At 48.9% G+C, this 26,327-nt stretch overlaps 1 protein-coding gene and 1 pseudogene across 1 annotated transcript; both read right to left on the bottom strand.

Moving 5' to 3' along the window:
- Positions 1 to 840: 840 nt before the first annotated feature.
- On the bottom strand, positions 841 to 25,746 carry EIF4EBP1 (eukaryotic translation initiation factor 4E binding protein 1). Its single transcript, XM_042934882.1, has 3 exons — positions 25,550 to 25,746; positions 5,583 to 5,762; positions 841 to 2,701 (listed from the first exon to the last, which is right to left on the bottom strand). The coding sequence occupies exons 1-3, from the start codon at positions 25,692 to 25,694 to the stop codon at positions 2,670 to 2,672; spliced, it is 357 nt and encodes a 118-aa protein (XP_042790816.1). The 5' UTR covers positions 25,695 to 25,746; the 3' UTR covers positions 841 to 2,669.
- On the bottom strand, positions 7,598 to 8,393 carry LOC122217200 (annotated as a pseudogene).
- Positions 25,747 to 26,327: the final 581 nt, after the last annotated feature.

Raw genomic sequence — 26,327 nt, forward strand, 5'->3', positions numbered from 1 at the left:
ACAGCTGTGCCAACAGCAGCACGGAGGCTGGAAAAATCACTGGCAGTCGAGGTCCCTACTCCGCTCGTGTTCCCTGGGAACATTCCCCGAGGTTCCGGTTTTAGCCTTCTCACTGTTTATTCTGTGCAACTCCTGACCCAGCATTCCCTTCTGACCACTCTTCTGGGTCACCCAGACCAGAAACCTCCAGGACACGTCTTTCCGCCTTCCACCGCACCAAGTGCCTTCAAGCCTCCTTTCCCAGTATATGCTGTCTCCACTGCCCCTGACCTGGCCTCTTCATTTGTGTATGGAAAACCCAACAGCTGTGACACTCCTCCAGCTAAACTGCTCTTGGCCCCTGTACCTCAGGCCATTCATGACCCAGGGAAGGCCCTTCCTAGGATCAAGTCCTACCCTCCTCCTCTCTGAAGACTTCTCAGATTCCCTTAACTCATGGCATCTGCATAACCACCACACTGGACAAACATAGAAGTATCGTTTTATGATGTTTCTAGGTGTACTTTTCCTATTCGTAGCAACTCTTGTCTCCAGACTGGGTCGATACCTTGGAAACATATACCACAGCTTGAAACACTTCTTTGTATTCCCTGCTTCACAGCATGTGGTGTCTGTCCTAACAGTTGTCACTGGGGTCCCAACTGCCAGAAACAGTGCTGTTGGTGATGTCAGTGGGTGGGCAGGCCAAACTCTGATGGTTTCCTAGGGTATCTCTACAAAGGCTTTACGACTCACTACACTGGGATGTTCAGTTGGGCCTGGGGAGCCTTATCTCCCTAAGATTTTAACTTCCTCGAGGGCAGGGACTGTCCTAGATCTTGGCCACTCCATAGCACCCAGCTAAAATGATGTTCAAGAAACACCTTTGTTTCCTGAAGGATGCTTTTGTTCAGTGGGAAAGGCGTACAACTTATGATTTCCTTATTGTCAGAGAAGCCTCTTTTTCACACTTTCTTGGACCGTAAGATGTAGGACCAAGGGGACTAGATCTACCATGTAGACTTGTGGGCAAGACCTCAGGTTGGATGTCAGGAGGGGAGAGTAAGATGCTTTTACTAGAAAGCTAAGGGATGGGGAAGGCTGACTGGTCTCCATGCTGAACCTAGTTAGAGCTTCCGTTGTTGTCTTTGCTCTGATGACTTCTCCAGTCTCACTTTCCATCTATAAGAAAAGGGTATCCTGTATGCCTGGAGCCAACATGCCGCTATGGCTGGGCCCTTCCACACACCCTCACCAGGCACACCGATTCCAGCTGCCTTCACAGTCCTTGTGGGGGGAGGGGACTCCCAACTTGGCTGTAGAAAAGGTCAGGCAAAGGACTTGACCACTAAGGCCTGCTGCTCCCAAATGGTAGATTGACAAGTGTTATGAGTCCAGAACTGTAAGGTCCAAGTCAACCACTGCCTCTTGCCAAAGGCCACCCATGCCCAGCATATCCTATAATGAGAAACACCTGCTGCTTCTCCACAAGACCTCTGCCTGGCATTTAAGGCCCTGAGAAATCTGGCCCTTTTATGGCCATTTATACAAGCCGTCCCCACCCACACAAATTACCTGCTCTGGCTAAAGCGGGCAACTTGATGTCACGTCCTCGTATGTCCTGGTTCCCCAAGATCACTTGACCCTGGCAATTCTGGGCCCCTGCCTCTCCCCAGCCCACTCCTTCTCAGGACCCAGCTGTAGCATCACCTCCATGAAGCATTTACTTGCACGGACCACTCCCTGATAACCAATCCTATACAGTCTCTTTTATACTCCCTTTCCCTAGGGACGAATTTTGTGTGTCAGTGAAATCCTCAAAACAGAGCACCTGTCTCATGTGTGTGCCCTCCCATGACAGCTCACATGAAGGGATCATTGGACAAATATGAGGGTTGCATGCCTGTATCAGCCAAGGTTCAGGTTCTTCCCCTTTGACTCTTGCAGGGAACGGGCGACAGAATGAAGGTGACCGGGTCACTTGACAGGCTTGGGGGACAAAGCCCAGAAAAGAAATCACACCCAGCACTGAACAACAAGAGATGGAGAGCAGCACAGCTCAAAGCCAGTGCCATCCGTCATTTACTGGTATGTGATTTTAACTTCTCTGAGCTGTACAATGAGGAGAACACTTAGCCTACTTACCTTACAGGTTCAGTGTGAGAAGCAATGGGAAAAGTATAGGAAAGTGCTTAGAGGCACCATGCAAACTGTAGTTGGGGTTAGTTATCCACATGGAGTTGAAAAGAGCTCAGACAGGGGCCAACTCTTGGCCCTAGGGCGAAGGTGGCTTTTATTTCCTCTCTTAGGGAAGGAGGGGAGGGCAGTTTTCCCACAACACCGACCTAAGGAAGGGGTGGGTGTGCCCCCAGCGGATGGGGCTGGAAGAGCCGGACAATCATTCAGAAGGGCTCCTCCATGTCCAGTTCCTGGCCCTGGGCTGCAGGGTGTGCTCCTGAGAGTCACTCCCCTTAGGGTGCATGAATGGAGGCACATGGAGGTATCTGCTGGTGTTCACGAAGAGGAAGGGGGAGCAGGTGCCCTGAGTAAGGGAGCAGAGGGCCGGGATGGCCGGCCCCAAGCTCAACGCCTGCCCAGGATTAGAACTTGCAAAAGATCTGGCTGGTGTTACTCTTCCCAAGAAGGGCCAGAGGGGCCCAGAGGCATCACTCAATCCAATGGCTGGTCCTTTAAATGTCCATCTCAAACTGTGACTCTTCACCTGGGGAGAGAAGGGACAGATGGCCAGGTAAGCAATGGGTGAATGGTAGGGCTCACATTTTAGAAGCCAGTGAGATGGTTTATTATTTTTCATTTTGTTGTTCCTACAAGACTAGGAGAATGGAGGGAGGGCAGAACTCCACTAGGAATTCCTAGAAACAGGCCTGAAGTTTCCCTGTCCAGCTGTGCTCTCTTCCCTAGTCCCAAAGGAAGAAGGGAGACCAGGTATCCCCACAGAAGAAGTGGCAGTCCCGAATTTCATACAATTTTTATTGTTTTTTAAAAATATTTTATTTTGGGGGCACCTGGGTGGCTCAGTCAGTTGAGCGTCCGACTGTGGCTCAGGTCATGATCTCATGGTTCGCAAATTCGAGTTCCACATAGGACTCTCTGTTGTCAGTGCAGAGCCCGCTTTAGATCCTCTGTCCCTCTCTCTTTCTGCCCTTCCCCGACTTATGCACTCACGTTCTCTCTCTCAAAAATATTTAAAAAACATAAAGTAAAAATTGTATTTTTTGGAGACAGCATGCATGTGAAAACGGGGGAGGGGCAGAGGGCAAGGGGGAGAGAGAATCTTAGGCAGGGCCCCAGGCCCAGTGCAGAACCTGACTTGGGGCTTGATCTCACAACCGTGAGATCATTACTTGAGCCAAAATCAAGAGTTGGACGCTTAACCCAACTGAGCCACCCAGCCACCACTGATTTTTATTTTTTAAAATGTATTATTTGTTTTTGAGAGAGAAAGCATGAGCAGGGGAGGGGCAGAAAAAGAGGGAGTCAGAGGATCCAAAGTGGGCTCTACACTGAGAACAGAGAGCCCGATACAGGGCTCAAACTCACAAACCCACGAGATCATGACCCAAGCTGAAGTCAGACACTTAACCAATTGAGCCAATTTTTATTGTTTTTAATAAAAGTGAATGGTTACTTGGATTTGACATAAATACAACCTCACAGGCACCTGGGTAGCTCAGTTCGTTAAGCGTCTGACTCTTGATCTCAGCTCAGGTCACGATCTCACAGTTCATGAGTTTGAGCCCCGTGTCAGGCTCTGCACGGACAGTGCAGAGACTGCTTGGAATTCTCTCTCCTCTCTCTGCCCTTTCTCCAGTCGTGCTCTTTCTCTCTCTCTCTCTCTCAAAATATACAAATAAACTTAAAAAAAAATTAAAACAAAAACACAACCTCACAGAAAAATATTCCTTAAACATAAAACTTTTTTGAGCAACTGTGTCAGCTGTGGTTTAGAAAATGGTAATACAACCTACTAGGCATATGTCCAATTGCCTGCAGAATAGCCTGACTCTGCAGTAAAGGAGTTATTTTGGTAGTTCAGCTACTCACTGCCCTCACCCTAACTCTTTCCACAAAAATCTCCAAGAAACTCATGCTGCAGGAAGTTGTTTTCTGAAATGGAGCTGCCTCATTCATGATCTCCTGGGTAAGGCTGTTCTCTGGTTCTATATACTGAGATGCCGGCTCTGGCCCCCACGGGGAAACTGGCCACTTCTTCTGGTTATATTTACACAAATATATGGTCCAAGGCTAGGAGCTTTGGCTAATAGCCTGTTCAGCAAAATGAAAAACTATGTCCATCCCTACCACCCCGTCACAATGGAACTCTTAGGCCATTATTGTGGGTTAAGGGTTGTCAGCCTGGGGCACCTCTGGGCCACCATTGCATTTGCTATGGGGATCACTGCTCCAGAAACTGGGAGGGGTTAGGGATAGCCTTCAGGCAGTGCTGGCTCAGCAATGTCAGGTGTGACCACCTTCATCCTCAACTTCCGGTTTTTGGTTTGAGGCAAAAGTGAGTGGCTGGGAAGCACCACCTTACTGACCACATGAATCTATCCATCTTTCTCTGCATCCTCTAATGAAAGGCAGGGAGCCACACTGCCTGGTGCCGTCCTTCATTCGGCTCTGTGTGTGCCCAGCTCTGCCTCCCTCCCACTCTTGTCCAAGTCTGAAAGGAAAGGCAAGGCAAGGGTTGCCTGTCATGGCTGTGGGGTTCGCTGGGTAACTATGAATCACATCCTGCAGGCCCTGGGTACATGGGCTCTGCTGCTGTCAGCAGGGCCAGCCCAGCCTGAGGTCCCAGTTGCTTCCTGTCTGGGCTTGGTGCACTGCCTTCCGGGGGAAGGGTCAGAGGGTTCCAATCTGACTCAGGTCATCTGCAAGTGCTTACACTGTGTTCTCCCACAATGGGAGCACTCAGACGTTCTGGCTAGCTAGTCATGATACCACAAAGAGTGCATTCACACGGCCCTCTACCAGGGTGGCTGCTCTGATTACTTAGGGGGAAGGTGGGGAGAGATACCAGGAAGGACCTAGCTGCCCAGTGTCAAACCTGCAGAAATAACCGCTTGCACGGTTTCTACATGTCTTCATCAAGAATCCACTAGTGGACCAATACCCTGACAGAAGCCATCCTGGATGCCTTTCTGATCCTGCAGACATGTGATTTCCTAGAGGGCAAGTACACCGTATCTTTGAGAAGTCCTCTCCTGCACATGCACATTGTGGGTGTGGCCCACATGAGGCAGACAAGCAGAAATGCTTTAATACAATGATACAAAGGGTTATACTTATTTATGAAAGCTGCTGTGTGGAGTCCCCCTCATTTCAAACAAGCTCTCCACTAATTAGACTACCTGATGGGGCCAAGTCACCTCTCCTGGAGTTCTTGGGCCCCTTGCACGTGGAAAGTTGGCACTGGTGACAATACTGTCCCCCAACGCCACCTCTGCACTCTAAGCTGCTCCACAGAGGGTGGGGCAGCCACCATCAATCCCCCCCGTGAAATTTCCTCTCTGAAGGGGATCCACAGGTTGCATATGTTCCCTTCCCGAGGGAGAGCCTGGCCAAGCCCGGCCACTCACCACCTGCCGGCTTCTCTTCTGGGCTGTTGCGCAGGTGGTTCTGTCTCGTGTCTGTGGGGGGCTCATCACTGGTAGGGCTGGTGACCCCAGGAATGGTGGGCAGGTCTCGTGGAGGTGTTTTGGTCACAGGCGAGTTCCGACATTCCATCAGGAACTTCCGGTCATAGATGATCCTGGTACCTGGGAGGAGGCAGGGACATTGGAAAAGCCATCTCAAACCTCCTGCCTGTGCATTTTCCACATCTTTGAGGCATGGCTGCAGCAGAGGCAGCAAGTTTTTCTGCAAAAGCCAGATCAAGGAGGAGTGAGACTGGGGCACCTGGTTGGGTCAGTTGGTAGAGCATGAGACTCTTGATCTTAGGATCATGAGTTTGAGCCCCACCTTTGGGGTAGAGTCTACTTTAAAAAAAAAAAAAAAAGAAAAGAAAAGAAACAAAAAGGGAAGGCACCTGGGTGGCTCAGTCAGTCGAGTGTCCGACTTCGGCTCAGGTCATGATCTCACGGTTCTTGAGTTCGAGCCCCGTGTCAGGCTTTCTGCCGTCAGCACAGAGCCCTCTTTAGATCCTCTGTCTCCCTCTCTCTCTGCCCCTCCCCCGCTAGCACTCTCTCTCAAAAATAAACATTTGGAAAGAAAAAAGGAAAAGAGGAGTGATGCAGATTCAGGTGTCTGGCTGCAGCCCTACTCTGCTGCCTCAGAACCACCAACGCCATCATGTGGGGCACATTGATGGAAGAGGGGCCTGGCAAGGCCACCATGCCATGCTTCCTCCCCTCGGATCAGCACATCCAGGGCTCTCTCCTTAAAGCCCATGTGGGGCTTGAATACCTAACCAGTGCTTAGTGTTATTACTCAGGGGGCTTGAACCCACGAACTGTGAGATCATGACCGGGGCCAAAGTCGGATGCCCAACCGACTGAGCCACCCAGGTGCCCCAGGGATATCCAGAACCTTTAACTCCATTTTACAGATGAGCCAACAGAAAATTAAGTGACTCCCCCAGACTAGTAAAAATGAGAACACTTCCCTTCCTGGGCTTTGTGGACAGGAGTGCCACATGGGCTCCACCTTTCCCACCAAAGGCTCTCCTGCTATGCGTGTCCCCTTGTGACACCTGCTTTGACATGTCATTGCACCTCAGGGCTCGCACATGGTCTGTGTTCTACCCACTCCCTCTTCCCTTCCCTCTGAGGGAGTTGGTCCTTCACCCACACCCTGGACCCATCCCATCCCGCCATCCTGTGAGGATGGCTGCCTGAGTGATACCTTAAAAAGGAGAATTTTCTAAAGTCCAGGACCCGGGATTCTGGTGGGAGAATCAGCTGATTTCATCAAAGAACAGTGACTAATGAGAGGTGATTCATGTTGGGTTCTTATTTAATCAGGATTACCTCTAAAGCACCAATGTGGTACTAGTAACTTATCTTAAACACCTTGCTCACGCTCCTGATTCTTCCTTTTCAACAAAGAGCAGGTCTCAGGCTCAAAGCCTTCAGCAGGCAGTGGAATCCAGATAGAATTTAAAACTCTCTTGGTGTCATATTTCTTTTTATAGTTACCTTCTATTTATGGTAAGTGGATCAGGTTTTCCATATATGGTCGTGATATCAAGTTTCCTTTCAATACATAACAGGATATAATTTAATATAGTAGTATGTATGTTATAAATAATGCATGTAATTAAATAAAGTAACAAAAACTAAGTTAAAAAGGTACAAGATATAAGGAGAAATACTTAATATAGAATGCAAGCTGCAACTGTAATGCAAACCGCAGAGGGAATAAGTGCCCGGAGTTTAGAAGCTATGATCTTTTAAAATATTTTTTAAAATATTTATTTATTTATTCTGGGTGAGAGAGACTGCAAGCAGGGGAGGGGCAGGGAGAGAAGGAGAGCGAGAATCCCGAGCAGGCTCGGCACTGTCAGCACAGGACTCAATGTGGGGCTCGAATTCATGAAGCGTGAGATCATGACCTGAACCGAGGTCTGGAGTTGGATGCTTCACCGACTGAGCCGCCCAGGTGTTCCTGATTTTTTTTTTTTTAACAAGCTTTAATTCCTTTTACTTTTCTTGTATAAAACCATGTGGTGACCATAGCTGGAGCCTGGGTCTTCTGCACAGACACTCTGGTGTGGGTCTTTATAAGATGGCCAGTAAATTCCTGATAGGGAGACTTGGTGAACACCATCTTTTTCCAGAGGCCAGGGGTGAGACAGCTGTAGACCTTGGAAATGGCATCAAAAGTAGCCACAGTGAAGTTGCCCAGGGTGGCAGTGCAGCCCATGGGGGCAGGGATGAGGCGCACCAGCACAGCCACAGCACCCGGTCACCTTGCATGGGACAATATAAGGCTTGCTGATCTTGTCTCCCCCCCACTCAGCAGCCTTGCTGCACCAGGATGATGGAAAGCTTGGCAAGGATGATGGCCCCTTGGACGGCAGTGGCTACCTCCTTGGAGCACTTAACATCCACACCAGCGTGTCAATTGTAATCTCTGATGGCAACAAATGCCTCGAACCTGGTCCACTGGCAGCACGGGTCTGCTTTTACACGGCATAATCTTCAAAACCTCATCTTCGGGGGATGCCCCCAAGAAAAGTCAATGATTTCAGATTCCTTGATGAGCAGGGAGAAGAGACAGATCTCCAGGAACTTGATCTTCATGTCCTTGACTAGGCGGCCCAGCTTGGTGATACAGACCCACTCCTTGTCCTTGGCCTTGCCTCCTGGAGCTCCACGGCCCCAACCTGGCCACAGATGCCACTGCCCAAGACTCTGTGGAAGCCTTCTTGGCCTCCCATTTCCGCAGCACCAAGGTCATCCACCATTTGGTATTTTCCTGAAGAAGCAGCTAGAAGCTATGGTTTAGACTTCAGGAATGCCCCTCCTTATCAATAGCCCTCAAGTATTTCCCTCACTTAAAGGCTATGACAGTGTGCTGTCCCAACAGCAGGGACTCCCGTCTCAGATGTTGAGCACTGGCTCTCTGTGAGTGGCATCCTAGAGAGGAATTCATTCGCATCTCTGGGCTCTGAGTAGGCTTGCGTGGGGTCGGGGTCCTTCTGCTGAGGGCTAGGATGCTAAAGAGCAGAAAAATGGTCAGAGACACCAAAACGTGCACTTGGCCTACTCATGCAGGATGTCCTAGTCTGACTCTGGCCCTAAGTTACCCAGGCCTTGCTCTCCTTGGCTGAGAGGCAATGATGCTGAAGTTGAGTCTTGTTCATCATCACTATGTGGGCTAAAGTTCACAGTTCACATTTCTTTCTTTTTTTTTTTTTTTAAGTTTGAGAGAGAGAGAGAGAATGAGAGAGGGAGTGCAAGCAAGGGAGGGGCAGAGAGAGAGAGGGGCAGAGAGAGAGAGAGAGAGAGAGAGAGAGAGAGAGAGAATTCCAAGCAGGCTCCGTGCTGACAGTGTAAAGCAAAGAACACAGAACCCAGGCTGCATTTTAGGCTCAGCCACTGGCCAGTAGTGTGACCCTGTGCACACAGACCTCTGTTCCTCCCCCGTTTGAACCTCAGTTTCCTCGTCTGTAACATGAAGGGCTGTGAGCCCAGTGGGCTACAAATGGAGAACAACAGTGCCTTCTCCTTGAGGGTAAATGCCTTGGCTTCAGAGAGGGACCACTCTTCTCTGTTTCTTAATCTTCAAGGCTCGGCAAGAGTCTCCCCTGTCCTGGCCTCCCTCCAGCTTTGCTTCTTTGTTGGTTTGTTTACCACAGAATAGGGAACTGACCCCATCTGAGTGGAACCTAAGAGCTGGAGATCCAAGGGTCTCAAAAAACAAAAGAGGGGGGTCAGCACTCCTGGAGAAGCTCTTTAAAGGCCACTAGCCCCCAGAAATTTTTCTGTAATTGTGGAATAATACAAATAACATACAATTCACCATCTTAAACATTCCTAAGTATACAGTTCAGCAGTGTTCAGTACCTTCACGGTGTTCTGCAACCAATCTCCAAGATGCTTTTCATCTTGCGAAACTGAAACTCTACACCCATGAAATAGCAACTCCCATTTCCCTCCCCGCTAAGCCTTGGAAAGCACCGTTTTATTTTCTGTATCTATGAATTGGGCTGCTCCAGGTACCTCGTATAAGTGGAATTATACAGTATTTGTCTTTCTGTGACTGGCTTATTTCATTTCGCATGATGTCCTCTAGGTTCATCTACATTGTTGGCCATGTCTCAGAATTTCCTTCCTTTTTAAGGCTGAATGATATTCCATTGTGTGGATATGCCACATTTTGTTTATTCACCCTCCATCTTTTGGCTAGTGTGAATAATACTGCTGTAAACCTGGGTGTGTAACTATCTCTTCGAGAGCCTGCTTTCAGTTCTTTGGGGGTCTATACCGGGCGATTTTTAAGTCATTAATTATACTTAAAGGAGAAAAAGAAAGAACTTCTGTGCCCCTTGCCCTCCACCTAGGTAGGGCACTTGTTTAAAAATAGGAATCCTCATTTGTGCTAATAAAATCCAGAAACCAAATGCCAGCAGAGGTGGTTCCCAAGATGCCCACTGTGGGAGTATTTCAGCTGGGGAGGGAGGCCACGTGGGGGGCAGGAACAGTGGTGTTCAGAAAGTCAGCTGGCAAGGTGTCAAGCCTAGGAGGGGACCACTAACCCCCACTGACTCATCTGGGGTCAGTGAGGAATGTGAGCTGGAGATCAATGTAGTGGAAATGTTTCCTGTGGAAGCAGTTTTAGCTTTTTAACCCTTTTTTCCCCCTGTCCCTTCATGGGATCCACCAATACATGGCAACAGTGATCTTCTGGAAACTCCCTATGTCTCCCACAGATGAGGCAAACAGCAAAACACACAGTCTCATATCGTCAAAAATAGGTACCCTTGGCTGAAACGCAGTCTCCAGGAGCTGGGGACTTGGCCTGCATACAGGAACAGGCAATGGAAACCGGTGGGGGGCGGGGGGGATGCCAAGGTCCCTACAAAGCGCTGAGCAGCAGGCAGCTCCTTGGGTGTTGGTCAGGTGTGGTCTTCTGGGGTATGTGGGTATCACACCCGTGGTCTCCACATAATCCTTTTCAGCCGAGGGCCTACCTTTTCTCTCTATATTAGGGAACATGATCCAACTCCATTAAGCTTCTACAAACAAGATCATGAAGAGCTTTTGAGGATCCAGGCGGCTCTAAGATGGCAAAGCCAAGACACTTTTTTCCCTGATGCTTCTCTCAAAAGTCTCATAAACACCGAGAAATAAAACAAGAAACAGAAGCCCATACTCAAGTTGGCAGCAAGTGGGGCTCAAACTGTTACCCCAAATCACAATACATGGAGACAGAAAGTGAATGGAGGAATAGTTCTAACAGAGAGGATGAGGGTGGCATCTAAATGCAGGGAGGTTCCTGGGTTCGAGCCCCGCACCAGGCTCTGTGCTAACAAACAGCTCGGAGCCTGGAGCCTGCTTCCGATTCTGTATCTCACTCTCTCTCCCCCTCCCCTGCTCATGCTCTACCTCTCTCTGTCTCTCAAAAGTGAATAAATGTTAAAAAAAAAATTTTAATGCAGGGAGGTAGGGGTGGACATTACACCAGGAAGCGGGGTTCTGAAGAACCCCAGGAAGGTTCAGGAATTAGAGTCAACATGGAAAATGGGAATGGGGAGAGTTCCCCTATGTCCCTCACCCCAGGAGGGAGGGGAGACAGAGAAATTAAGTTTAGGTTGACCTCCTGAATGGTGAGCCTCACACCCCCCTCCCTGCTCTGCTTTAGAATAAACAGCAAAAATAAAGAGCAATAGAAGTTGATTTTGGGGGGTGTCTGGGTGGTTCAGTCAGTTAAGCATCTGACTCTTGACTTCAGCTTAGGTCATGATCTCTGGTTCACAGAGTTCAAGCCCATGTTGGGCTCTGTGCTGAGAGTGAGGAGCCTGCTTGGGATTCTGTCTCCCTCTCTCTCTGCCCCTCCCCTGCTTGCTCTTGTGGGCGCTCTCTCTCTCAAAATAGATAAAAATAAACGTAAAAAAAAATGCAGAATATTAAAAAAAAAAAAAAAAGAAGTTGATTTTGGGAAGGGGATTCCCAATGAAAAATACCAGCTAGCCACCAGATTGAACCCACCAGCCTCCAGACCTCACAAAGGGCTTCCAGTCAGCTCTGGAGTGCCTAACTCTTAAATATAACCAGCCAGATGTCTCCATACATTTCTGAGAAAAGCTTACATCTAAGGAGAGATCCAAACAAACCAACAGAAGGAAACAGTTAAGGTACTTTACTGTTTGTTTGTTTGTTCAAGCTTAAGAGAGAAAAAGAGAGAGCAGACATGGGGGAGGGGCAGAGAGCGAGGGACAGGTTCCGAAGCAGGTTCCGCACTATTAGCAGAGGCTGATGTGGGGCTACAATTCATGTAAGATCACGATGTGACCCAAAGTCAGGCGCTTAACCAACTGAGCCACCCAGGCGCCCCAGACTTTACTGTTTTTTAAACTTTTCAACTTTTTAAAGACCTTTTTTTTAAGAATATATATATTTTTAATTTATTTGAGACAGAGACAGAGATACAGAGAGAGTGAGTGGGAGATAGGGATAGAGGGAGAGAATTTTTTTTTTTAACGTTTATTTACTTTTGAGAGAGAGACACAGAGACAGAGCGCAAGCGGGGAAGGGGCAGAGAGAGGGAGACGCAGAATCTGAAGCAGGCTCCAAGCCCTGAGCTGTCAGCACAGAGCCCGATGTGGGGCTCGAATCCTTGAACTGCTAGGTCATGACCTGAGCCGAAGTTCAGACACTTAGCCGACATAGCCACCCAGGCACCCTAACTTTTTAAAGACTTTAAAGAACAGAAAGACAAAAATAACAGGCAAAAAGAGACCAAATTAGAAATCCAGCATCAGATAACAAGAAGTTAAGAAAGAGAGAAAAGACAAACTGCTAAGAGGAATTTACCTAAAAAGACAAAAAGGGAAGAAAAATTTCCCGAATTGAAAGAGATCAGTCTTGAAATGCCCCTTGAGTATCCTGTGTAATGAATTAAAAACACCAACTTAACATTCACTGTAGAATTTCACAACACTGAGGATAAAAAGATCCTAAAATCTTCCAGAAAGGATGAGAAAACAGCAGGTGCACGCGAGGATTGGGAATAAAAATGGCATAAATGTTTTCAATGGCAAGGCTGGAAACCTGAAGATGGTGGGTCAATGCCTTCACAATCTCCAGGGAGAATTCATTTTGGCCTCATTTTATACCCAGCCAAATACCAACCAAGTAAAAGTATAATAGAAACATTTTCAGAAAGCTACAGGATGAATATTGTAACAAAATTAGAATAAGATGAAGGGCTTCAGGAGATCTCATGTCAGCAGCTACTAGAGCCGTTCTAGAGCCACCAAACCCTGTCAGTTCAGGACAGAAGGAAAGAATGTACTGATAAATCCACAAGTCGAATTTGTGTGTAAAACTGTATTTTGTTTAGTATTTTAGAGGTACTGGAGGGTGTGGGAGACTTACCTGAATGAAAACCAAACACATTAAAAAAAAAATGTTTATTGGGGCGCCTGGGTGGCTCAGTCGGTTAAGCGGCCAACTTCGGCCCAGGTCATGATCTCGCGGTCCGTGAGTTCGAGCCCCGCATCGGGCTCTGTGCTGACGGCTCGGAGCCTGGAGCCTGTTTCAGATTCTGTGTCTCCCTCTCTCTGACTCTCCCCTGTTCATGCTCTGTCTCTCACTGTCTCAAAAATAAATAAAACGTTAAAAAAAACTTTAAAAAAAATTTTAAAAAATGTTTATTTATTTTGAAAGACAGAGAGTGAGTGGGGGAGGGGCAGAGACAGAGGGAGACAATCCCAAGTGGGCTCTACACTGTCAGCGCAGAGCCCGAGGTGGGACTGGAACCCATGAACTGTGAGAGCATGACCAGAGCCGAAATCAAGAGTCAAATGCTCCACTGACTGAGCCACCCAGGCATCCTTTAACTAAGCACATTTTTAAAAAATTGTTTTATTTGGAAAAAGTGCTTCTTATAAAGGGCAGCTGTAAAATACAGACACTCCTGCAACAATTACTTGTTTTCTCTTAAAGTAAAAGAATGGGTGGGACCCAAGGAATCACAGCAGTGGATGGACAATTGAGGAGCATCTCCAAGTTACTTCAGGAACTAGAGCAACAAAGCTCAAAGCTAAAATTTCCAATAAAATTCTTCTAACAACTTAACTTTAGCTTATCCCATGGATTACCACCCCTCCCCCCCCTTGAGCGGAAAAGCGTGACTTATTCCTGCAAACCAATTACTCTGCTGCAAGAAACACCTCAGAATGTGAGTTTTGCATCACATCTGTCTACCTGCAAAGCTCAGGGATGGAATATTCACAAAAACAAACGCAAAATCCCAACAACGAACCTCACACAAGGACAAAGGTTTGTCCAAAAGCTCCTGGGCTGGAAAGGCTAGCAGACCACAAAACACTAAATACAACTGTGTATCCGAGCCCCGGGTTGTGTCAATGTATGGGGCAACCAGATAGTTTAAACCTCTGTGGCTAAGCTAAGTCCATTTCTCTATTTCAATAGACAGACAGGGCTAGCACTGGTCTATGCTACCGAGATACTGCTTTGTCCTTTACAATCTATTTGCCCCCCTAGGCTGAAACCACCAAACCAAGGTTTTCCACTAAGGCTAAGAACACTGCATCTATACAGGGACGAGAAGCTCATCACAGGCTCACAGTCCCACATACCAAGTCTAGCAGCCCCAGGGAGTCCACTTCCAGCTCTGCATTTATTTTATTGCACTGGACCTTTTCTGTGTGTTTCTACATTTTCACAATTTGCCGATCATGCTAAACACAGCAAAAACCTCAACGCACTTGCACCTGTTTCTGGCTACCCAGTAATATTATGAGACACCAGAACCACAGAACAAGTGCACAGGTGTGGGTTAGAGGGTAGGAAACAGATATGAAGCACAGATGTGCAGATTTCACCAGAAGCCTCAAATAGCCACCTTGTAAGTCTGTAACAGGTTACTTGCCACAGTCCAGGTCCTTCACCCATCACGCCTATTCTTAGACCCCAAAGTAGGGCCAACACTGTTACTTTTGAACCTGGGGTCCTCAAAGTGAGTGTAAGCACGTTTTTTAAACGTAATCTCTATACCCAATGTGGAGCTCAAACTCACACCCGAGATCAAAAGTCCTATGCTCTACGAACAGAGCCAGCCAGGCCCCTGAAAACGAATTACATTTTAAAATGAAGCAATTATTAACTCTATTTTTCTAAGTTGTACAATAATTAACTACCTGGCTCATCAAGGGCCATAGTAATAAAAATAATGTGTATTTTTTTTTAAATTTGTGATATAATTAAATTAGGGAATAGGAAGAGATGAGAGGGGTACCTGGGTGGCTCAGTCGGTTAAGCCTCCGACTTCGACTCAGGTCACAATCTTACAGCTTGTGAGTTCAAGCCCCATGTCGGGCTCTGAGCTGACAGTTCAGAGCCTGGAACCTGCTTCGGATTCTGTGTCTCCCGCTCTCTCTGCCCCTCCCCCAGGTCGCACTCTCCCTCTCTCTCTCTCAAAAGTAAACATTAAAAAAAAAGAGATGAGGGTGTACAAACAATAAGTCCTCAACTATCAATAAAAGTCAAGAAAAAGTCAGAAATATGGAAGTAAATCCCCAAAGAAAGGGCTGAAAAATGTTAGTTGCATCTAAAGAGTGAGATGGGGGGGGGGGGGCCTGGGTGGCCCAGTTGGTTAAGCGTCCGACTTCAGCTCCGGTCACGGTCTCACGGTTCGTGGGTTTGAGCGCTGCATCGGGCTCTGTGCTGACAGCTTAGAGCCTAGAGCCTGCTTCGGATTCTGTGTCTCCTTCTCTCTCTGTCCATCCCCCACTCATGCTTTGTCTCACTCTGTTTCTCAAAAATAAATAAATGTAAAAAAAAAATTTTTTTTTAAAGAGATGGGGGTGGAGAGAGGTACGGGGTTACTGTTTTGTTGGGAGGCTTTCAGTAATTTTGAGATTTAACTACTTACCTACATAAACAATTTACAAATAATGTTCACATACTTGTATTACAGAAAAAAATCAAGTACATACAAAAGAAGATAGAATTATATAATTATACACACACATATGTATGTATATAAAACTTTGATTTATTTTTTAAATTAAAGGACAGGTTAAATTATGGATCAGACCTATAATTCGGTGCTGTGTGGTTACTATTTGGAACAAGTGCACATTGTCTGCAACATATTGTGTGGAAGAGTCACAGAACTGTATGTATTTTGTGTCTGGTCACTTCTGGGGGTGAGATAAGGATCAAGGCACAACGAACATCTTTTACACTGAGCATATTTTGTTTTTTAATACAAAACTCTAACACATAGGGCATTAAGCAAACAAATAAATAAGGATATAGGGTCAGAATGTCTTTTCTAGTAAGTCAAGTGAAAATGGCCTTGACTGGAACTAGGTAGACTCCCCCCACTCCCCACAAAAAGCCTAGGGGGCTCTCTGCTGGGCAGGGTAAGTGGAGTGGTGAGCCCGTCCCTCCAGCACCTCTCTGGGCTGTGTGCTAGGCCCTGTCCATGCTAGACTGTAACTCCCAGGACATGTATCCAAGGATAGGGACCAATCCAGGGACAAGTGTTAACCTCCATGGACAAGTGTTAACCCTCACCTACACATTTATCAATCTTTGCTTGATCCTGCATCCCCAAACAGGTGTGTTGGTCTCATGTATTTGAACCCCTTTGTACCAGCACCATGCCAAGTGCTAGGCATGTAAAGAACAATTTCCTGATCTCACTCGGAATTTAGTTGGAAAGATATGTAAACAAACAACTATAGTCAAGTGGGTAAAGTCTGAGAGCAGAGGCATATGTGGGGATCAGAGACAGGGGAGAGATCTACCCTGTGTGTGCCAGTGTGGACAGAGACAGCAAGCCCTCCAAAAGTCAGAGGCATCCAGAGAAATCAGTGTCACCCCAATTCTGCACTCTCCCAAAGTGGAATGGGTCTATGGACTGAGGGTGGTCTAGACTGGAGAAACTGGAGGTACAGAGCAGGGGTATCCAGAACTTGCCTCCCAGCAGGGTAGGAAAAGGACAGAGGCAGACCCCCGCCCCTCATGCTTCAAACCATTTGTGTAGCTGGGATCCTGCTGGGTGCTGGGGTAGCAGTCAGGTTTGGTTCTGAACTACTTGTAGAGAAGAACTGAGTCTATTTTCTAAGTGAAAGCCTTTTTATTCATTTATTTTTAATGTTTGTTTACTTTTGAGAGAGAGAAGAAGGGCAGAGAGAAAAGGAGACACAGCATCTGAAGCAGGCTTGAACCCACGGACCTTGAGCGCATGACCTGAGCCGAAGTCATACGCTTAACCAACTGAGCCACCCAGGCGCCCCAAAATGAAAGCCTTTTAAACACGTCACCACATAAACACATGTGGGGAAGATGTTAAGTCCAGCGGGCTGCAAGAGTTACCTGCCCTGTAGAGAGAGGGTGTGGGTACAACACGCCAGGATGAATACGAGCTCCTCTCCCCATACAGTCTAGTGGTTAGAAACCCAGCTCTCCCATTTGCTAACTCTACTGACCCTGGGCAAGTTATTACTCAATCTCTCTGTGCCTCCATTTCTTCTTCTGTAGAATGGGGACGATGATGATGGTGCCTACATCATAGGGTTATGGTGTGGAATACAACAGCAAACAAATCCTAGCTATTATGACTGGCACAGCTTCAGATGACATGATTTAGGGACCAATTATATGGTCAGAGCTGGGACGAATCAGAGGGGAGGTAAGCAACCCTGGAAAAAGAGACTGGGGGTGAAAGGGGTAGGGTAAGGGCACCCTCTATCCTATTTTTGGCCCACGGAAACACGCTTCAAGAACCAACATGCGCTTCGGCACGTTTGGTAACCAGTGTCATTTGGGACTTTGAAAACTTCAGATGTGCGCCAAATCCAAGAATGGTATTTTTTCTCAAGACATGCTTTGTGGTGACAGCAGTTTCTTTGAATGTACAAAGCAATGCAGACATTCCCCTCGGGTCTGTTTTCCTCACTTGTAAACAAGGGCAGTGTACTAGGCTCATTCAAACTATTTTTAAAGTACCAACCATGTGCCAGGCTTTGTAGGTAATCTTTAGGGTCTGTTCCAGGTCTGATACACTACCATTATTTTTAGGAGCTCCTGGTTGGCAGGTGCTCAGTGCGGTGCAAACAGCACGGGGCTTGGAGGCACAAGTTCTGGGCTCAAACCTGGGTGTGCCGTGTAACAGCCCCTCAACTCTCAAGGGCCGCTGAATTCTGCAGCTCTAAGAGGACGGTACTAACAAAATCCACACCTCACAGGAGTAGTGTGGAGATTAAATCACTGCTCATAGCCTGACAGGCCAGGTCTTAGTGCCCCATCCCCCACTCCCCACAAGGGAGATACAGTATCCTCAACTGGCAGACAGGAAGCTGAGGCTCAGAAAGGCTGTCCCCTCCATGGCGATCCAGGGGGCAGACCTAACCTGTACTGCCTCCAGTCCTAAACACCAACTTCTGTTTAAAACTAGCAAGGCAGACCAGGCTACCGTGCCTTAGCCAGCACGGGCAACTGGGAACATTCCAGGGGTCTCCAGACTGCTACCTATTCTTCTGAGTGTTTGGCCAGAACAGGATGTTCCCTGAGAGAGAGGCTGGCCTTGATCTCTTCTCCATTTTCCCACAGTAGCCACACTCAGCTTCAAAATGGGGCTGGCAGGGATTTCTGTAAATTGAGCCTTGCTTGTTCCTCACTTTCCCCTGCGCCTCTCCTGATGGAAACATTCTTCCCCTGGGCAGGGGGGGGGGGGGGGGGGGGGGGGGGGGACGTGAGGCCGAGCCAGAGTACAAGAACAGAATTCCTAGAACTGCTGTTCCCATTCCAGGGAAAGGGAGAGTGTTTCACAACATGCTTGGGGGAGGCTCAAATGCCTACGTTCGTTCGGATGCAAGCCAGCAGCCTGTGAACAAAATACTCCGGATAATTTTACATTCAGCTCTCGCCAGCGGCTCTGTGTCAACCTGGAGGCCAACACACGGGGTCTACCGGGTGGGTGGGTGGGGGGGCTCCCAACCGCCCGCCACACACCAGGCAGGAGCTCGATGCGTCAGGGTGGCTTTCCTTGCTGAGCAGTCTGTTTAGCAAGCAGAGCCACCTTGTCAAGGAGAAAATCTTGGGGAGACAATCAGGGTGTGCTTGGTCTGAGATTTTTCTTCATCTCTGGCCCTACCAGCTCTGCAAAGAGAACCAAAGTCTGGAAGTTTCTTAGGGGCCGGGAATCTCATGAAGATCCTCAAATACCAAATGAGGGCAATCAGTGAGTAACAAAGGGCCCTCTCACTAGTCCCTCCCTTTGAGGCCCTGACATGTGAGGAAGAGTCTGTTTTATTTGAAAATTAAGCAGGAGAGGGGTGCCTGGGTAGCTCAGTTGGTTGAGAGTCTGACTTCAGCTCAGGTCATGCTCTTGTGGTTTGTAAGTTCAAGCCCCGCATCGGTCTCTGTTGCTGACAGCTCAGAGCCTGGAGCCTGCTTTGGATTCTGTGTCTCCTTCTCTCTCTGCCCCTCCCCTGCTTACAGTCTGTCTCTGTCTCAAAAATAAACATCAAAATAAAAATTTTGTTTTTGAAAATTAAGTGGGAGGGACAAAGTTTTTACAGAAATGTGCAGAACAAAATAGCTGGAATAATTATTCTAAGGGCTGGCCAAGCTCCTTCCCCTTCCCTCACCCCCCTCACACCCACCCCAACCAAACATTTCAAAATGCACCCAGGCCAAGCAGGTTAAGCCTCCATCTGAAATGCCTCCCTTTACACAGCAAGAAAAGCTGTGGTTGGAAAGAGGAGGGGCTCTGTTTTTTGTGTGAATTGCCCCCCAACCCCTCGCATCCAAATTCATATGCTGAAGTCCCAACTCCCAGCCTCAATGTAGCTGAATTTGGAGATAAAGTTTTTAAAGAGGTCATTAAGTTAAAATGAGGCTGTTAGGGTAGGGCCTTGATCCAATATACTGGTGTCCTTATAAGAGAGAGAGGGAGATACCACACACACCACATAGAGTGGCAGCAAAGAGGACGGTCATCTGTAACCATCAAGAAGGGCTTCAGGAGAAACCAACCCTTCTGGCACTTTGACTTGGACTTCCAGCCACCAGAATTGTGAGAAAATAAATTTTTGTTGTTTAAGCCACGCAGTCTGTGCTATTTTGTTATGGCCGCTTGAGCAAATTAAGATAGGCCTGCCTTCCCCTTTTATTCCAAAGACCAGAAGAGAGAAGTTGATTTACACACACGCACTCTCTCTAAGGCAAAAGACCTGGTTAACCTCCGCATTGTATGTGTCACCAGGAAACCAAGGGGAGTTCTGAACCCACCTGCACCTGCACCTCCTGGGATTCTCACTCCTACGCATTTTTGGACCGCTGGCCTCAGAACTTGACTCCATCCTACTGCCAGCGCTCCAGAAAATCAAGGATGTTCAGATGGAAGTGCTGGGCAGGGTGGGCAAGCGTGGGCTCCTCTGAAGGGAGTTCCCAAAGCCTAGCTGCTTTGAGGAGGAAAGAGGAGGCAGGCTAGGTAGCAGTTAGCAAGGAGGGGCATGACACACAGTGGAAGGTATGGCCCAGTGGCCTGGCATCAATGCCACCCGCATAGTTTGCTCTGTGGAGCTGAACATAAGGCCTTGAAAACGGGGCATCGGATCGAGAACTCTGTGTTTTCAGGAAGGTGTCTTCAGTTCTTAACCCAAGAGTCAATTCACAGGCTTGCAGTTCTGGTCTGCTTCTAATACCTGGCCTTGGCCCTGAGCGGCCACACAGCAGGATGGGCAGTTAAGTTCCCTCGAAGGACCACTCTTTGAGGCTTGGCCCTTGTGGAAGACTGCCTGAAAACGTGGCCCCGTGACTCTTCCCATCCCTGTCCCTATAGGAGGCTCCTCTCATTCCAAGGCTGGTATCTCCCCTCTCCTGGAATCTGGGGTAGCCCTGTGGCTTGCTTTGACTAATAGAATACAGAGGAAAGAGAGAACTCCCAGCCTTCCAGGTGTCCCCAGCAATGCCCCAGATATGTGGGTATGCCCATCTTGGACCTTCTAGCCCCAGACAATCTAGCTTCTAACTGTATGCAGCCAGATGAGTGAGTTCAGGGAGATCATCAGAAAATGCCCAATCAGCCTAAAGAATTTACTGTTGCTGTTGTTGAAGTTACTAAGTGTTGTGATACTCAGGGCCTAGTATCTGAACTCTCTTAAACTTTCAGGGGCATGGGCACTGGATTGCAAGACACCTTGTGTTGCCCATGTCCTGGAGCATCCAAATGACCTGGGCAGATGTGACTTACTCCTGCCTAGCAGTGAGGTTGGGTGCAAACAAGTAAATAAGGAGCATCAATCCCAGTGTCTGAGACCCTGGCCCCAGTAGTGACACGTTCAGTATAAAGGCTACCTCCTTCTACTTTCTGTGCAATAGTTGGAAAAAGTAGTATTAGCAATACTGGGATAAGTGACAAAGTTCAGGGAAAGTTAGTCTTGCCCCTGGGACATTCCAAGGTAAGCAATTATGCCCTGCAACTGAAAGAGCAGAAAAGAAAAATTCAGATGTCTTCATTAAGCCAGCTCAGACCCAGGCCCAGTGGCAAAGGAACTAGGTTACCCTGAGAATACGGTCGTTCCAGGATTCTTTTCAACTCTTCACCTGCTAAACACCAGACTCAGCACTCAGTCACTGCAATACAAAGATGAGTAAGACTGCTCGGAAAGAACTTCCCATCTACCCAGGGAACAAACATGTAAACAAGCACATGTGATTCATTTGTCATGAATCATAACGGAGGAAGAACACTGGCGTGGCTCTAAGCCCAGAAAGCAACAGGTTTTTTTGTTTGTGTGAACACGTAAAACGTAGGCGTGAAAATGAACACTCCTGGTTCAAAACTTGCGCCCTGGGAAGCAATCCTTTTTTCGGTCCCGCTGCCCCTTCCCCGCTCTTTTGCAAGGATATCAAATAAAGACCCACACAAGAGGGGCACCTGGGTGGCTGTGGGTTAAGCGTCAGACTTGGACTCAGGTCATGATCTCACAGTTCATGGGTTCAAGCTCCACATAGGACTCTGTGCTCCAGATTTTTCTGCCCCTCCCCCGCTTGCACTCTCTCAAAAATAAATAAATAAACTTTAAAGACCCACACCAGAAAAGGCCTCACTGCGTGATGACAACAGTAGACAAGGTACCACCCTGCCTGTCCTTTTACTAAATTTGGTAATGGAGGACTTTTTTGCTCTTTCAAAAAAAAAAAAAAAAAAATCAATATGTAAAAGATCAAACTCTTCTTTCAAATAAGGCCCTGCCATCCTTTGAGGATACTGGAAACAAAAGCAACAACAAAATGTGAAGGCAATTAAAATCTCACAGCTGTGTGTGCATTGCTAGAATGTAAGACTTAGCAGGCTGCTGACCTGGAGCAGGCAATTCTCACAATGAGAATCATACAAGTTCTACTGGTTATGAAGGGTGGGGGTATCTGCCTAATTGTCTCATTCTATGGCTACAACTTTGATGCTCCTAATTCTATTTCAGGTGTGTCTTCATCTTCCTAAGTAGCAAGCCAAGCCCTTGAGGTCAGATTGTTTTCCAGGTTCTGGATGTGGTCAATGCCTTAAACACATTGAGTCTGGTGGGCATCAGAGGGAGTCTGGGGTGCTCCACACCAGGGCTCCCCGTCAAAATCTTTAATGAGGGACATAGTGTGGAATGTTCTAAATGTCTTAATAGGAAGCTCAGCTCAATGGGAGAAGAGGGCCCATTACATTTCCCTCACTGCCTTAATGTCCAAGTTCTTTTAACCCATCTAGAATAATGAGACCCTAGTCTCATCAGAGTTACTGTCGACCCTGGGTAATTAGGAGACATAATTTCCCACTGTGTGACCGAGGCCTCCGGACACTGGCTATGCTGTAGCTTCAGTGCCCAGGCCACCTCCTCCTCTTCCCAGCACTGTCTGTCCTATAGCCAAAGACCTGGGAGCTGCTCCAAGGTAAGCTTTCTGGGCATAGACTTTGTTTGTCTATATCAGGGTGCCATTAACACCTGCAGCCCCACCTGCCTACCTCTGATTAACCTTACCCAGTTACAGGGTTTAGGTATGATTACCAGCCAAGCAACCCTAGTGGCTTTGGGGTCAAATAATCCAACATGAAATGGGGAACATGGAGGTTGATGGGAGAGGGGTGGAAGGTTTCTGACCATTCAAAGGTTCTGTGGGGCTATGGTGTCACTGGTGATTTTTAAGCCTCAAACATTCATATGCAACACTCCTTTCAACAAATTTCTCTGAAGTTCTCCAGACTTCTAATCAGATCAGTGGTTTAGCCTGTGAAAGGTTAATGACCATGGAAAGTAAATTGGAGCCTGAGGAATGAGATGGTTCAAATCAACCACAGCTCCTGGTCCTCTGGGGACAAACACTGCAGAGCCATTCCCAGCAAGAGTGACCTGTGGACACTCCAAGAGTGCCTGACACCTGCAAAGAAACTAGCATGGGCACCTGTGCAGACTCTCTCCAGAGCCTGGTTTGAGGGCTGATGCCAAACCCAACCTCAAAAGAAGTTTACTTGGAGAGCAGCAGCATTTTGCCAGACCCTGAGGTCTGCAAAGGTGAGGGAAGTCACATTCTACCCATTCCTGAGTACTCAGTGTAGTACTTAGATCAATCACTGGGCGCTGGTTAGAAGTGTAGAATCCCAGGCCCAATGGCAGAATCTACAGAATCAACAGTCTGCACTTAAAATGAGGTCTCCGGGTGGAGTGCCTGGGTGGCTCAGTCGGTTAGGCGTCTGACTTCAGCTCAGGTCACGATCTCACAGTCCGTGGGTTCAAGCCCCACGTCGGGCTCTGTGCTGACAGCTCAGAGCCTGGAGCCTGCTTCGAATTCTGTGACTCCTCTCTGCCTCTCACGCTATGTCTCTCTCTCAAAAATAAACATTAAAATGAGGTCTCCAGGTAATTCACATGTATATTGAGGAATGAGAAAGAGCACTCAAGGCTAGAGCAAAAGGGTGCCAGAAATGACCTTTCCTTAGGTTAAGCTTCTTTGCCCTGGCAAAGAAGTAGGGTGAAGCGGGCTTTGGAGGAAGACTCCAAGCCTTGGCTAACTGAGGCAGACCAGACTGGCTGACTTTGGCAAAAACAAGGTGTGTTTTTCCAGGTTACAGCCTGTGCGTTATGCCTGTCCTGCTGGACACTCCAGGACAAGAAAGCTGGCTTTAGGCTCCTGGCACTGCTAGCTTCCCTCCAGTTGGCTTCAGAAACAGAGTTACACTCTGATCTCAGAGCCCCTTTCCCTCTCTCCCAACTAGAGACTTTCAAAGGCAGGGAGATATGCTGAGGTTTACCAAAAACAAACAAAAAACCCATTTCCCAGTCCAAGGTGAGAAGTAGATCAGAGTTCCCTGTAAACAGTGCCCTTGGCTGTGCCTTCCAATCTGACTTGTCCCCATCCAGCAATAAAGAGTGCAGAAAAGGGCACCTCTGAGCCTTCAGGGTTGCCTCAGTGCCCACTCTGAAAAGATCAGAGATGCACACCCTCACTTGAAGAACCCCAAAACTGTCAGGAAGGATCCTGGCGGACACAGTATGACACAGAGAAAGCAGACCAAATGGACTACAAAAGAACTATAGCATGGAAAGAGAATTTGAGTCAAGGGTGGACAGAAGGCTTACTGAGAACTTTTCCTTGGATCATTTTTAATAGAAGAGAGAGCATTTTCCCCTCTACACTTGGATAGTATTTCTCGTTCAATCTGAGAAAACGGTGTGACATCGGACAAGGGACATGTGTTTTCCAGTTTGGGGCCTCATGAAACAAGTACATCTGTGATTCCTAACAGTTCTAACGTTGTATGTTTTGGATCAAACGGCTCAAGACCTCGGATCTGGCTGTGCTTGCTGATGGCGGGACCGCAGCCTGAGAAAATAAGCATGTGATGTGGCCCGCGACGCTGCTGCTCCCCTGGCTCCACCTGCACCCGTGCCTCTCAACGGAGCGCCACTGTCTGCGAGTAGTTTTCGAGTAGTTTGGGTAGTTTGGGCAGGAGCGGTGGAGGAGGGCTTAGGGGAGGGGAGAAGAGCAAAGCGGGCTGAGGGCAGCGCGGGGATGGCAGGGAAGTGGTGAGCCACGAGGATTTCATCATGCAAACGTGCGGGCAGGTTTCATCAGCGCCTGTGCGCCGGGGCTCCCGGGCTGGGAGGAATGCCTGGCTCCCGGGGGCAGCCTAAGGCTGGCCCCAACCCGTGCCAGTTCAGTTTCCTCTTCCTTATACACTCAGGGAGGTCACAAGGCTCCCCCTCCCCCTGGACAGAAGAACGTGTTTTTCTGCACAGTCCTGCCCGCGGCCCCAGGTCCCTCTGCGTAGATCCCACATGCGTAAGTGGGCAACCTGCCACAGGTGCAGGTGAGGCGCTGCTGGAGGAGAGAGCCCTCGGCCCAAATCCTTCGTCAGAGGCGGAGGCCCAACGCAAAACTGGGGGCGCCTCGGGAAGGAAAAAGGGATTCTACAAGAGTCATTTACCCCAAAAAAAGAACGCCCATCCCATCCCCTAAAAACCCCAGGCCAGGCCTCTGCTTGCTCCCAGGCCACCCTGAGCCGGAGCTATTTTACCTCAGTACGCCCCACACCCACAAGAGGCAGCACACCTCAGCATGTGGTTGTTCTGGAAGTGTGCGTATCCGTCTGGGTAGGGGGACTCGGCTGTCTCTCCCAGGAGGAAACGAATTGGGGTAGTTTGCAGCCGGGGCTTCGGAGGACGCACTCAGAGGGCAGGCAATGGGAAGCGGCCATCCGCTCGTGACCCTCGCTGCGTCCGTGGTGCCCTTTTTTCCAGTCATCGCGCCCCTCTTCCCGGTCGCCCCGTCCAACTGGCCACTCCCGACCCCTCCCGCTCTGCCCACTCAGTCCTCCCGCGCGGCGAGCACCCGAAGCCCGCGCCTACCTCCCGGGGTGGTGCTGAAGAGGGTGCCGCCGGGAGTGGTGCTGTAGTCCCCGGGCGGCAGCTGCACGCCGTCGCCGAGGTCCACCCGGCGAGTGGCCGGGATGGCCCGGCTTGGGGTCTGGCTGCAGCTGCTGCTCCCGGACATGGTCTCCCGCTCGCAGTGCCTGCAGCCAGAGCGTGGCCCTCCGGCCGCTCTGGCCCGTCCCTCCTCGCCCCGCCCACGCCCACGCCCACCCCTTCCGCCTCTGTGTCCCCGCGCCACCTGGGATTTGTAGTTCCCGCCGCGCAGCAGCAGCAGCAGCAGCAGCCGCACCCTCCTAGGCTTGGCCGCCCGTACGTGCGATCCTCCGCAACCTAAGTTTGAGGCCTCCTCCCCATGGCCTACGGCGCGGGTGCGGGCGCCGCCCCACTACGGCCTGCCCCTTTCGCTCCCGGGACCCTCTCCGACACGCTGGCAGCGATGGGATGGGGCCGGGGGCCGGGGGCTGGTGTAGGTTAGTTAACCCTACACCGGGTCCGAGGCGTGTCGCAGAGCTGTGCGAGATCCTAGCAGTCCTCGCGGTTGGCGAAGGCCTGGTTTCTGCCTGAGGACTTTGGGCCGGATGGTCCCCTCTCTGTTCTGTGCTTTAGTTCCTCCGATGAGGAGGTGGGGGTTGATTGGTCATTCACCCCTCTTCGATGTTTTGAGCCTTCACAAGAAATAACCAAGAATGGGCGTTCCATGGCTTGGGGGAAGGTGTGGGAGGATTGGTGAACAAGTCACACAGATGGGTGATTA

The sequence above is a fragment of the Panthera leo genome, chromosome B1 (genome assembly GCF_018350215.1).
Source record: "Panthera leo isolate Ple1 chromosome B1, P.leo_Ple1_pat1.1, whole genome shotgun sequence".
Taxonomy (NCBI): Eukaryota; Metazoa; Chordata; class Mammalia; order Carnivora; family Felidae; genus Panthera; species Panthera leo.

Excerpts from the sequence above, each read along its gene's own strand:
- EIF4EBP1 (XM_042934882.1), bottom strand. The coding sequence starts at position 25,694 with ATGTCCGGGAGCAGCAGCTGCAGCCAGACCCCAAGCCGGGCCATCCCG. Across the intron at positions 5,763-25,549 it reads CTTCAGCACCACCCCGGGAG|GTACCAGGATCATCTATGAC; the intron begins GTAGGCGCGGGC and ends GCCTCCTCCCAG. Across the intron at positions 2,702-5,582 it reads AGAAGAGAAGCCGGCAGGTG|GTGAAGAGTCACAGTTTGAG; the intron begins GTGAGTGGCCGG and ends TTCTCTCCCCAG.